The sequence below is a fragment of the Corvus brachyrhynchos genome, unplaced genomic scaffold (genome assembly GCF_000691975.1).
Source record: "Corvus brachyrhynchos isolate BGI_N302 unplaced genomic scaffold, ASM69197v1 scaffold221, whole genome shotgun sequence".
Lineage (NCBI taxonomy): Eukaryota > Metazoa > Chordata > Aves > Passeriformes > Corvidae > Corvus > Corvus brachyrhynchos.
The window spans coordinates 3,979,265-3,993,047 of NW_008236622.1; the positions used below are offsets into that span (position 1 = coordinate 3,979,265).

At 38.9% G+C, this 13,783-nt stretch overlaps 1 protein-coding gene and 1 long non-coding RNA gene across 13 annotated transcripts in view; one reads left to right on the top strand and one right to left on the bottom strand.

Moving 5' to 3' along the window:
- The window catches only part of SPHKAP (SPHK1 interactor, AKAP domain containing), a 65,148-nt gene extending 55,787 nt beyond the window's left edge, over nucleotides 1–9,361 (top strand). For 3 of the 5 annotated variants that reach the window (XM_017726502.1, XM_017726503.1, XM_008644158.2), the window contains 5 exons: nucleotides 1,633–1,812; nucleotides 3,702–3,788; nucleotides 4,797–4,849; nucleotides 4,934–5,118; nucleotides 7,155–9,361. In XM_017726502.1, coding sequence (XP_017581991.1) covers nucleotides 1,633–1,812; nucleotides 3,702–3,788; nucleotides 4,797–4,849; nucleotides 4,934–5,118; nucleotides 7,155–7,298 — 649 coding nt within the window. In that variant the 3' untranslated portion in view covers nucleotides 7,299–9,361. The remainder of the gene's footprint in view (nucleotides 1–1,632; nucleotides 1,813–3,701; nucleotides 3,789–4,796; nucleotides 4,850–4,933; nucleotides 5,119–7,154) is intronic. The other 2 variants (XM_017726504.1, XM_008644159.2) reach the window with 1 other exon arrangement.
- Nucleotides 1–13,700, bottom strand: part of LOC108444764 — a 250,212-nt gene extending 236,512 nt beyond the window's left edge. For all 8 annotated transcript variants that reach the window (XR_001859441.1, XR_001859442.1, XR_001859445.1 and 5 more), the window contains exon 1: nucleotides 12,688–13,700. This is a non-coding gene — a long non-coding RNA (uncharacterized LOC108444764). The remainder of the gene's footprint in view (nucleotides 1–12,687) is intronic.
- Nucleotides 13,701–13,783: the final 83 nt, after the last annotated feature.

Here is a 13,783-nt window from a genome sequence, read left to right on the forward strand (position 1 = left end):
AAAGAAAAAGAGGTAAATAGGGGGGGAAAAAAAAAAAAAAAAAAAAAGCCATGCAGGCCTTCAACGATGAAAAAAGCTGTTTCTGTACGTAGGTAGTGCAACAGAGCCAGTCCTGTCACAGTTATACAGAAACTGTTCCAAGTGACTGTTCACAAGTGGGGAACTGTCAGTTCAAAGCATCACTGGTGTGAGATGTAATTGCATAATGAATCAAACAAAACCCAAAATGCCAAGAAACAGCGCCCACACAAATCTCTTGTGGTTTGGACCAGGTTTCAGGAGCTACCTGTCCTGTACTAAGAACGTGAATAGCACCCCTGCCCTGCCGCCTGGCTGCTCAGTGCCCACGTGTCAGAGAGTGTGGCGGCAGAGTTCTGTGCCCGAGGGCTCAGGGGTGGGAGACACAGGGGTTTGGCAGAGCTGACTGCCAGGGGGAGCAGAGCTCCAGGCAAGCAAGTCCCATTCTCCCTGCACAGGCTACATCTCTGTCATCCAGCATTAACGCAACAACTGAGAGTGAGAGCTTGGCAAAAAGAGATATCCACAATGACATTGTCTCAGTATATGCCTAATCAAGGTAATTACTCAGGAGCAATAGAATTTCTGGTATGATCTCATGCTCTAACTGAAGGCAGATGCCTCAACTACAGAAAAAGGTCTGAAGGCAAGAACTTCTGTAGAGAGGTTCTGCAGAGGGTTCAGTACAGAACATAACATTGCTTTAATCCCTAAATTGCAAATGCAGACTATCATGTGAATATAATGAAACTACAGTTGTGCTTTACTTGTTATTCTGGTACTACAGTGATATAATTATTGGAGGGATTGATTATTATTTAATTTTCTTTGAATCAAAAGCCAAGTTTAGCTCTGAAAACTTAGCAAAAAGAGTTTCTTTTTTTTGTTTCTGTGTGTGTTTGTGGGAGCACGTGTACATATATTTGAAATACACACGTGTGACATATGTCAAGCGTGCAGAATTAGAAAGCATTTTTCCCTTAACCTTGTATTTTCTAAACTCAGTCTGGGCTCCATCTTCAGTCTGGTTTCTGACTACCTGTCGCAATATTTTGTCCTTCCCCAGCCTAAGCAGTGAAGATCCTAAGGACATGGCAGGCTCAGAGTCATTAGTGATTCACAACCCACAATACTTTCCTCCTTTCATTTCTTTAAGTTTATCAGAGTAGAAAACCCTGTCAAGAAACTTATTCACCTTTAGCAGGACAGGGATTTAGCAGCAATACCTATTTCCAAGAAATGCTGTCACTCTGCACTAACATATATGACATATTTCAACCACTGATTGACTGAAGTGCACTAAGCAATAAACCTTTACAGTGATCAGGTTTTTAATACATGTTAAATCTTTTTGTATGAGCTAAAACTTTTCTATGCATACTTAAATCTAGAGTTTGTGTTTATTTATTGCAGTCATAAGAAAATCCTTTTTTAAGAGCATTTCAGACCATATGTTCTACTGCACTGTATATATAAATTATAAGCTTGTCCAGTCTTTTGGATCTCTTAATTCTGCAGCTTGGTTGACTTTAATGAGCATTGCCTGAAGATTGGTGGCACCAGTTTGTTTGCCTATATTACAATATCAATGTGCCTTCCCTATCACCCTGCCAGCAACAGTCCTCAGAGCAGATCGGATGCTGAAATCATAGGAGAGACAAAAACAGCTGAAGACTTTCCAACCCATCTCAGCAGCAGTGAAGAAAGCACTGGTAGCTGGTCCCAGCTTGCCAACGATGAGGACAATCCTGATGACACAAGCAGCTACTTGCAGCTCAGTGAGCGCTCCCTGAGGTACCCACGTTGTCTCTTCTCACTCTACAATGGGGTCTGTCCACCCAGCCAATGATTTGCCTACCCTGCATCAGCAGTGAGAGGCAACAGCTCAAGATTTCTCAGAATACTGTAGAGAATGTCTAATGGCAGACTTTATCTCTTTATTTTTTAATAAGGGGAAAAAAAACTGCCCGCATTCTGATTCTCAGCCAGGTCTTTTTACTACTGGTGAGTAGCTCGATTCAGACAAAGAAAAAACCTCCGGGCACCACTGAAGTGTCTCAGTCCTACAGCAAAAAGGCCATTGGACAAGTTAATTGCTACAGTCTTTCTTTTGATTTATTTGCTACTGTTTGCATAATGTTTATTTTGGCACCTCCTTAGCCAGGATTGATGAGGCTGCCATTCCCACCAGAAATCCATGCACTGAGAACAAAGATTGAGCCCTGATCTGCTTAGGCTGGCACAGGGGTTCAGGTTAACAGAGGATGACCAATTTTTCCCTGAGTAGACATAAATTCAAGAGCTCCTACTGCTATGTGCTGATTTTGTTCCAAGTCAGGACAAATGTTTGAAAATGTTATTTAGTCCTTGGAGTTCATATAGAGCGATGGTAGTTTGACTTTCAGCCCTTTCACAGCATCAAATTGAGTAAGGTTTTTTCCTTCACATGCTCTTAGACTATGTTTTAAAATATTATCAAGTAATTACCTCTTTCTCTTGAGTATTAAGATGACAAGGAGGGAAGACATTATGGTAATGAAGCAGGGAAAAGAAGGAGTCTGTGTCAGAGAGCACTGTTGGCTGGCTGAAATTACTGAACAAAACATGGCTGTCAGAGCAGCTGAACATTCATCCTGTTATTACAGTATCAACCTTTAACAAAGTCCTTGGTCTGAGAGAGCTGAAGTATTGTGCCTTTAGCTCTGCACTGGAACAGAAATTGCTACAGCAAGTCTGAATGCATGGCATGCTGACAATGTCTCAGAACACCCTGATGGGGAGAGGAACTGTCTAATCAATCCTTCTAATGTAGGGGAAAATACTATTAGTTCATTTTCCAGTAAAAATTAAGTGGTTCAACATGACTTGCCACACAGAATTTGTTCATGGTAATTGAGTTGCAGCCAGCAAATTCACAACCTGTCCATGAGATTATTTCAGTATCTGCATAAACATTCACTGTCACATTTATAATGATGTTATAAAGTGGTACTATTTTTTCCAAATATTCTCAAATGTGCTACTTCATCCTTGTGAAGAAGCCAAACAGAATACTTCTGTGTATTTGTGGTCCCAGTGAGCATTGGCTTTAATTAAAATCTCAGTGTTTCAGAGTAGTCAGAAACATGAGGGGCCATCTCTGTACCTGTGGGTTCCATCCAATCCAAAATAATATTTGGGGTATGATGTAATAGACTGAAACTGCTGCTGGTTACCAGCGTGGACTCACCTTACAGGTAATTATATGATGGGCAGCCAGTGCCTTGCTAGAACTCCCTGTGTTCAGAGGTAGCTGGATCTCTGCAGGTTTCTTGCAGGACATCTCTGGACCTGCTAATCTTTCTTTTCAAGGACTCACACAGACTCGGTTTTTGTTTGAGGCCAAGTGTTCATTGCATGAGCCATTCCCAAGAAGAGAGTCCACTTTTTTCCCTCCAATTTACAGCATCACTTGATGCATTGATGCATTTGATACATGCTCCATCTAGAATGACTTTTATTAAAGACTCGTTAATTTGAGCAGACTAGTGTGCTTCATTCAGGGAACCACTTGCTGAGCACAATTGATTTTATGGAACAGGGTTCCTCCCCAATTTGTTTTGTACAGAAATAAATTTTTAAAAGATGTATGGAGACATGTTCAGCACAGCTTGGCACTAATACTTAAACTTTTGCCTTGTCAGCAATGGCAACAGCAGTACAACTAGCAGTCTTGGCATTATGGACCTGGAAATTTATCAGGAGAACGTGTCATCTTCTCCTATGATTAAGTAAGTAGTCATTGAAGTGAGACTTGATGTTTAGTCCAATTTTAACTGCAAATCGTTCACACTGCCAAAACCGTGCCAAGCCCTGCTTTGCACCTGCTGCTGTGCCTGCCCATGGTTTCAGGAAAAAGCACATGCAGGTGTCTGTGCAGAGTGAGGGCACCAGACAGTGAAAGATTACAGGAAAATCCATTGAGGTGGATCTCTCGGGAACACAGATCCATCAACCACCCTGTCTACAAGACAGTTCTCTGTAGTTTCAGTTTTCTGTCATATGAACCTTCTTCTCTAATAACTTCAAATATTATCAAAACTCTACTGTAATACCAAGTAGGGTCAAGCAAATAAGGATCAATTAAAAGCAATTTTTAAAAATCCAATAGCATTCTTTCCAATAATAATAACAATAATAATTTGGCCCACAGTACATCTTACCTGTTGTTTCTGGGATCGTTTCTACTGAACATGCAATTCAGTTATCAAGAGATGTGCAAGTACATCCTGCCTAAAGATCCTGGTACAACCTGCCAGCTGGTGAATATCATTATGCAGCCAGGGCACACCCACTGCACAAACGTATGGACTGCACATCACATACTGAACATGGCAACTTCCTGAAGTCAGTGACGTCAGCAAATTGTCAATGCAAAATGCAGACATTGGAAATTCAGCATTTCCACCCAGGTTATGAGACTTGCTGTGTCTTACCATAATGTCATTTGCTTGTCATTACATGAACTGTAAAGATACACAGATCCTGGTGAAACGTAATACATGGCATAACTAACACAAGTGCTTCATCCTACTACAGAAAAATGCTGCAATTCAGCTTTTCCTGATTTACAGATTAAATAATGAAATATATTCAGCATTTTATTGTTTCATCCTATGTAACCTTTTTCTTGCAGTTTTCTGGGTCTTGCACTGAGGGAGAAGTTTATTCATCATGAAGTAATTTTGTAGACTGTTCCTAAGTATGACTAATAAACTTTGTTGTTGTTTGTTTCTAAGTGAATTAGTAGAAGAAAAGGGTTTCCTTAAAGAACAGACAGAAAACACAGAGGGTAAGTTGAACCATATCAATTAAAATATACAGTTTGAAGATAACAAAAGTAATTGCACAGTAACTGGTGGGATTATTCTTCCAGAAAGTACTTCTGAGCTTTCAGTGGGAACAGCCAACTGTCAAAAGGACCTCCTGGTGATAAACTTCGATCTGGAACCAGAGTGCCCTGATGTGGAGTTGCGAGCCACCCTGCAGTGGATAGCTGCTTCTGAACTTGGAATTCCAACCATCTATTTTAAGAAATCTCAGGAAAACAGAATTGAAAAGGTAGTGTCTACAGAATTGGGCATACTATTAATGTGTGCATAACTGTGGCAGTTATGATTTATTGAAGCTATTGAGCTTAAAAGCAGATGCAAAAACATCTTCATTACAGCAAGATGGCAATACTACTGTTTATTAGAGAAAGGAATGAGAGGACAGGTGTGTCAGAACTTAAGCATGTGAAATATATAGTTGATTGTCTATGGCACAAGCAGATGTCACCATGAGACCTTCTCCAAAGTCTCTATGGCATGCTTTGATTAATCTGTTCACTTTTTCATATTAATGATACATTAAATACCAATGCCCAAGGCAGAATTAACAGTCCTTTATGTGGCTACATTTGAAAGGCCACACATAGTTTACATGGAGTTTAAGTACAAAGCTTTAAAAAATAAAAACACTGGTGTGTGGACATCACATGTACAAAGTTCTGCTACGTGGTCACTATAATGTGAGACATTGTTTGGACTTAAGATTTTCAGTCCTTATGCGTGTTCTGCCTTGCCTGCAACACTGATCAGGGTGGCCTCAGGTCGGTCTGAACTTGTGCCTGGCTGTTCATAAATTGCTGCAGCTGGGGATACAGCTTTTGAAAGCAGAAGTCTCTTTGCAAAGAGAAGTGGACAGACACAGATCACTGAGCAACCTTCTGAGGTGTTAGTCCAAGTCAGAGCCAAGAGCAACACTGAACTCCAAAACAGCCACAAGAACTGCAGACATCATTCATTCCTGAATGATCAGTTGGTGCTCCTTTGTAGACACCACCAAATACCAACCCCAGCATTTCAGGAAAGATCAAAACAGACCCATTTCCAAGATCAGCAAGAGCAGCTTAAGCTTTAAGGCTTAAAAACATGTTAGTATTTAAGTCAATTAATAAAAAAGTATTACAAATCAGTATTTTGGTCTCTTATGGGAAGATCATTTTGAGCAGCAGAGATATTGTTTGATTTTCTTGAGTACATGCATTTGGGAATCATAAACATAATTTAAAATGCATTCAACAGCAACAGTCCAAATTGCATCTAATTAAAGAAACAGCTGTCAGCTTTACCCATGTGCTTTGGCAAACAGTTAATTCAATTGCAAAAATACTCTAGGGAATAATGAAGCACATCCTGCCTACAACAGTGTTCTTGGAAATCACGTGTGTATTAAATATCATTAAAATACATATTAAAAGTTTAGGCTTCAGTATGTAAATAGCAAACAGCTACACTAACTACAGACACAATCTTTTCTTGTGTTGTTTAAAACTGGAAACATAGAAGGAGCAAACTAATTATTGTGAAATTCAGAGAAGTGAAAAGCTTTGATTTTCATTTATGTGCTTCAGAAAAAAGAAGGACCAGATGGATGACCCTGTAAAGCCCATTTTTAAGTACAAAGTGGACAAAACTTGAGATTTTTTTACAGCTGCCTAAGAACATATATTTAACCTCTGGTTTCTCTGGAAATTAAAAAAAAAAAAAATCAAATACAGATATTCTCTATGATTCAACAACAGCTGTGACAAATGTCTTCATGTGACAAAATTTTACACAAAATTCTTTCTCACCAGTACTATGTGAATATTTTAAATACTATGGGATGTATATATGGAAATACAGAAAATTAAGTGTAAATTAAAATATAGCTAACAGTCATGAAAAAATACTTTTTTAAAGATGGACAGTCACACTTCCATTATTTTGACAAGTTGTTGGTAACAAGGAAAATAGTGATCCTTTAGCGAACTCACTTCCTCTGTTGTTACTTTCATTGCAATAAATCAGAAATAATTGACAGAAGCAGTTAATTTAGAAAATGTCATGAGAGCCTATCAGTCTTTGGGGAGCTATGGAACTTGAGAAATGAAGTTTTTATAAATAGAAAGAAGGCTGATGGTGCTGTGCACCGAATGGTGTCCACTCCCTCATACAGCTGTGCATTTAAAAAGGGTGGGCTAACAAGGGTTTGTGTGCATGCATTTCACAAAACCTTAGAAAATGTTCACCAAATCCTAAGTGTATTTCATTGTGGTTATTTTTATTCAGTTTCTAGATGTTGTGCAGTTAGTTCAGCGGAAGTCCTGGAAAGTGGGGGATATCTTCCAAGCCGTGGTGCAGTACTGCAAGCTCAGCGAGGAGGGCAGAGAGATGACACCCAGCCTGTTCGATTGGCTGCTTGAATTGGGTTAACAGAGTTCACTGGTTCAGCATTTCTGTTTTATTCCAGTTTAAATAAGCAGTGGTTTGTGTAATGCTCTGATTTCTGAACATCACTGAATAAAATGTGCAAAGATGTACAAACTCTAGAAGAACATCACAAGTCCGTTCCACAACTGACCCAGGAACAAAGTGAACCCAAATTTATTGTGTCTTTCTGTGTCATGAGGGACTCTTGATATGTTGTGCTATAGGATGCACTGTACAATGAGGGGATGGATTTTTAGCCTTCTGAATTAAGGAACTACATAGTAAAGGCGTAATTATCTAATATACTCCATTTTCATCAATTTGATTAAATTGGTCAGGTAAAATGGGATAGTACACTAACATTCAGTTTTAAAACAGCACGATATTTGTACAGTTTAACTGTTAGAAGCCGAGTGTTTCAGAATGTCTGGAGACACCCTTGTCCCTAGATAAGTAATATTTATCATTTTTTTTTAATCCCCATAATCTGCTAAGGGGTAAAAGCTTTTGAACCCTTAACACCTTTGCAGTTAGACAGCACAATAAAAAGCTGCTGAAAACACATTTTCGTTTCTTCCCATGTGTTTATTTCTCTTCCATAGCTGTTCGTGATTCCTGCAGTCTTCCCAAAGAAAATCCAGTCTCTCAGTTACTATCCTTATAAAACTGATTCCTTTTCCCTGGGAAGAAGTGCAGTTCAGTCTAGCTATACCTGGTAGATTCCTGCACACAGCTCTGTGAGCCAGAGCAGCAGCTCCCAAGTCCTGTCCTGCCCCAGCCCTGCCCTGCAACCTCGAGCGTGTCATTTCACCTCTGTGCCTCACTATCCCTGCCTGGCCAAAGGGAATAATGATAGTACAATTGTTACCTAAGGGGCTTCTGTTGAAAGCACTATGTAACATTCTACATATCAGTTAAAAGCAGTGAAAAAAGTACTATTTTAATTCTAGTGTAATTGAATAAATTGTTAATGAGGTGAAGAAATGCATATCTGAAAAGAGCATCATCTCATCCTAAACATCTCAGTGTTAATTTTTGTAACTTACAAGAAAGCAAAATGTTTGTTAAAATTTCAGCAGACATATGTATTCATTTTGGATATAACTGTTTGGACCATATGTGAGAGCTCACATTCCTATAGCATTTCTATAATTGTTTGATAAGATATACTCTGCTATCGTCCTGTTGAGATGATCTGTTGGTATCATGCACTTAGTGGTACATTCTCTTGACTCTGCCAAAGAGACTGGGTTTGAATTTAAAGGAGAAAATAACTTATAACATCACAGCTCATCTGCAATTTTTTTTTAAATACTTTTCATTTCTCCTACCCAAATAGTGTAATAGAATACCTGCCTGCTATTCCCAAAAAAAAATTTAAGAGAAGTTTTATTTTCCGTATAACAGTATATGCTTCTGTAATATTTCTTGGGGAAAAAAAAAAAAACTATCCTTTTGCACTAAATATTTTTGACAATTTTTAAGTAGTTTTAAATAATTTATGAAAAAGAGCCATATTCTCAGTTTTATCTTTAAAACCATTATGAATCTTGCATGATTGCATCACTTGTTTGTTACAAAGTACAAATTGTTAGCCAATCAAAATCTAATGTGGAGCATTGAGTAACATGAGTAATTCTCCATCTACTCTGCAGTATAAACAGAACAGGAGAGGTCGCTTTACAGTCAAAATAAAGGTCAATTATTGCAAATACTGAACATAATTCTGCAGTCACTGGGCCAGCCCTGAAGAACTGCTGAACATCTGTAACTCCCACTAACATGAGTGGTAACTCTGAATGCTCAGCAATTGTGAGGCTGGGAGCTAAGGAAAAGCACCAAGAGATATAGACTTGAAGTGCTTTGTTTGGTTAATAAATGGAAAAGTGTATTTATTTTTAAGCCAAATACAGTTAGTTGTCAGTATACAATTTTTTGTTGTGATAGAATAAATGTTTACAAAGCACAAATTATCATGACAGAGTTGTAACAGTGTGATGCAGTTTCTCTGGACAGTAGTTCTTAATGTTGTAATTTATTCAGAAATAAATTTATGTTATAATGTGTGTCCTCTTTGCCTTCCTAAAAAGTCCACAAATGAGCTATGGATTTTTTGACCTATTAAATATTTGCCTGCCATCCCTGGAGCTGCTCAAACTCTGCTTCTCAATGATAAATCTGATCCATGGCTCTGACCAAAACAAGTCAGAGCAAGTTCCAGGTCTTACCTCCGTGCCAAAGCTACTCAGGGTTCCACAATTCATTCAAGAGATAAAAGGCTAAACATAACATTCAAAATATCAAAATAAAAAAAAGATAAGTGATACACTGATTGCCCAGAATAACTCTCAACATACAAATCTCTCTTAGTGCTCACTTTGGCTGCTTTCAGTACCTGCCAAAGTGAGCAGGAGGGTGGGGAGACAGGAGTTCCCTCTCCTTGTGTACTGCCCTATTGCCTAGATACAACAGTATTTCTACTACTACACAGAAAAGGAAACCACAACTTTGCTGACTAAATCAGAAAAGGATTTGTCCATCCTTAATTTTTTTCAGCGTTTTTTAGGAGTGGGCATTAAATACAACGAGATGAGAACAACATACTACATACAGCCTTAGATAAAAATCTCCCTCTACATGAGCACGATTCAGGTTTTTAACAACATGGGGGGTGGTTGCTCACTATCTTTCACAATAAAAACCAGGACACAACAAATTAAATTCACACAAGCCAGATTCAAAGCAAACAAAGAGAGATGAGAAGTTATCAAATGAGAGGATGCAAGACTTGTACACACGTTCAAGTGGGAGCTGGAGAAGTTCTTGAAGATGTCTCAGGAGATGCCATGGCCATCAGAGGCCACCCACAGGAGCAGCAACCATGGCTGCAGTGCTCCCATTGCTGAAGGCAGCTTCAGGGGAAGGTGCATTGCCACCCAAGGGTTGATTGTACCACCCACATAGTGAAGAGCAAATTTTAGCCTGTAGATCTGCTATTCTTCAAAAAGCAATTCTACTGTATTTGAATTAGGTATTTAAAAACTTCATTTTTAGTTTTGTTGTGTTTAGAGTTCTTTTAATGTTGAGATTAGAAGTTGGAAAACTATAATCTACCTCAATTTTTTCATACCTCTCAAGGTTTACATAGTGTCTTCAAGTAAATTAACTATTCTATTGTGGTCTATGGTAAAAACAGTCTGTTAAATTCAGTGGGTAACTTTTCTGAAGAGGCCATTTTTACTGTTTCTCTTGCCCTGTTTCATGCAGAGCTGCATGACAGAAAAGCATAGGAATGCCACTGTGAATCCTGAACTCTAAATTTCAAAATGTCAGAGGGGGAAAAAAACCCACCAGTCCACTGAAATAAAGAACCCACGTGACCTACCTATATAGAACAAATTGCAGCTCAGAAGGAAAGCACATCCATACTGGCCAATTTAAGAATTTGAGTCAGAGCCATTCCTAAGACTTTGCCACATATGAGCAAACCTATAATGCCACTACTTCAGTTTTTCCAACCCACTCTGAACCCAGTCATCACAAGGAACAGGCCCTCAGAAGGCATTTTGCAGTTGTGCAGCATTTAGCAGGACAGACAGTTATATTAAACAGCTGGACTATCAAACTAATTTAAAAAATTTGCAGTGAAGACACGTCTGGCTGATGGGTACTGCATCCTCCTCCCAGCTTCAGCTGAGAATTAGACAGTAAAGTGCAGCAAACTGGAAAAAAAAAAGCCTTATATATTTCCATATCCTTTCACCAACTACCTGGGAAATGCAAGTGATCCCACTGAAGGAGACGAAAAAAGAAATTCACACAAAATGCCACTTCTAAAACATGAGTGGGTGTGAGTATTAGTGTCATCACCTATTCAGAAAGAATTTGAATCTCACATGTCACAAGTCCAAGTACACATCGTGTGTGTACATGGAAATCCCCATCTTTGTGAAGTGTACGTTCTGTCCAAGAGCAGTTACATGACACAAACTTCTTTCCCAGAGAAACAGAATTGTATGTTCACAGAGGTTTATCCTGAAAGGATTTCAAAGGTCTAAAGGACAGAAAGAATACAGCAAATAGGATTTCTACAGTGACAAGCCTTACTAAAGCACTTCAGGGCTCTCCTGAGGTAATCCTTTTCAATAAGGTCACAGGGAGCCAAGTTTGTCAGCATTTCAGGGTAATGTTGAAAGTCACAGTTCACTCCAATTACATAGTGATTAAAGTAGCACTTGAAGAGTATAAGGTATGTGGATTTTAAAAGTACCGATTAATAGAGTGATAACATACAGATTCATCATTTTGGCTGAGGGACTAAAGCGGAATCAGAGAAAGGAATAAAGCTGCTGCAAGACCCACTGTATGGTCCAGGAAGACACATTTATGCAATGCATTCCTAACGTGTACCTCTATAATTTATTAAATCCACATATGAGTAAACCAAGGTGCAGAGAACCTAAGATCAAAGCATTCATAGAAAGTATCTAGAGTACTACTGAAACTCTTACAAGGTGCCGAGCCAGCATCCTTTCCAGCAGTGCTGTGAATCACACCAGATGTGAAAATATTTCACATTTGAGCATGAAATTTGGACAACTTGGCCTGAAAAGCAGTTCTACACACTGAGGAATCTAGGAAGAATCAGAAATAGAACCCAGATGGCCTCCCAGTCCAATGCTTACTGTATGAAATCTCAACCCACAATTTGTGCAAAAATAGGACAAGAGCTCGAAGCCAAAAGCTATTAAAGATGTTTGATTCACTAGCATAGTATAAGAAAAAAAAATCATAAAGGAAAAGGCAACAGGAAGAAAACCAACCTAATCACAGTCCAAAGAATATTTTTTTCTTTGTGATAGTTACACAGCAAGTCAAATTCTAGTTTTTAACTACGTAGCAGTAACTGTATACATCTCATTATAGTAATTTTCCTCCATTTTTGTCAGCTGGAAATGCCCCAGATCACAGGTGCACATCAATCAAGGGACACTGGACAATTCTAAACCAACACAGAACAGCATTGCCCTTCCCGCCCCTTTCAATTCCAACTTACTGATACACATTTTTTACTTCAGAAGTTTTTGCACAAAAACCCAGGAAGCACCACAAGCATTAAAGAAACATTTATATCAGCCACTTTGCCTACTGGTGAAAATTTCATTTTAAATGATCTGCAGCACACTGCTTACTTCTCCCACAACACTGCTTGAAACAACCAGGAAATCTGCCAAGAGATGACAGGCACTTTCGTTTCTTCATTTACACACAAGGATACTGGCAAGCACTCAGAGGTAGTCACAACACATCAGCATTAGCAACTTCCTTCTAAATTTAAGAACATTTAGAAGTCAGGTCCACAATCACCCAGAGATACAGATTAACAAAATACCTCAAAGTTCATTCTCTGCTGTACATTCCTATTCTCCGTCTTTGCCTCTTGATCCTTCTTCCAAGTCTGCTGGAAGAGACCAGTCAGTTCTGCTCCTTCACTAAGCCTGCAAAGAGCAACTGCCCTTCCAGGTGCTCTCTTAGGACATGGAGTGAGCTCTGCACAGGTGAAAGCTATTGGCAGTTGCTAGGAGAGGTAAGCCCAGCTAAAAGCTCATTGTGTGCTGGTAAATTACTTGCAGGAGTTTCTCATCCACTTCTCAGTTTATGTCAGGATCCTTGGCTTCCAATCCTTGGTAAGCAGAGGTTCTTCATGCTGGACTTAATCTTTGGGCCAGGATTCCAAGTTGAAGTCACCACTGATATTATATTTTTTTTACCTCAGTTCAAAGTAGGAGACTGAGCAGAAAGGAATGGATTGAATGGGAAGATGTGGGTCAGTATGAGAGGGGTGTTTAACTACAGCATGCATGTAATAGTTAATAGTAAGGCAGCTCATAAATGGCTGCTGGTTTTCTCCAGAAATATGAATGGGACACTGTATTACAAAAAGAAAAACTGGCATTTTAACTCAATATTTTATTACACACACAAAAAAAAAAAATACAAAGTACTCAAAGGAAGTGCATACCACCACTCCTTACAGAACTGAAATTATTATACTGCTCTATTATTTTTTTTATTAAAACAATTGCAAGTTAAAAATTACACATAAAGAAATTGAGCCATCCTATGCATTCATTCTCACTAATCAAGATTTCTCTCAGGTGACTGAGACAGCAAACCAGATTCTTCTCAGTGCTACTCAGTCAAGAGGCAACATGCACAAATTGAAATACAAGAATCTATTCCATTTAAACATAAGAGGGGAAAAAAAACCCTACTTTTTTTCTTTACTATGCAAGTGTTCAAATACTAAGCAGGTTGTGTAGAGAAACTGTGGAGTCTCCATCCTTGGAGATATTCAAACCCACATCAGTCCTGGGCAGCCTGTTTGGATGACAGGGTGCTGAGCAGGGCAGGGTGTTGTACTAGAAGACCTCCAGTGGTCCCTTCCAACTTCTGCAATTCTGTGATTTCATATCTAAATCAAACCT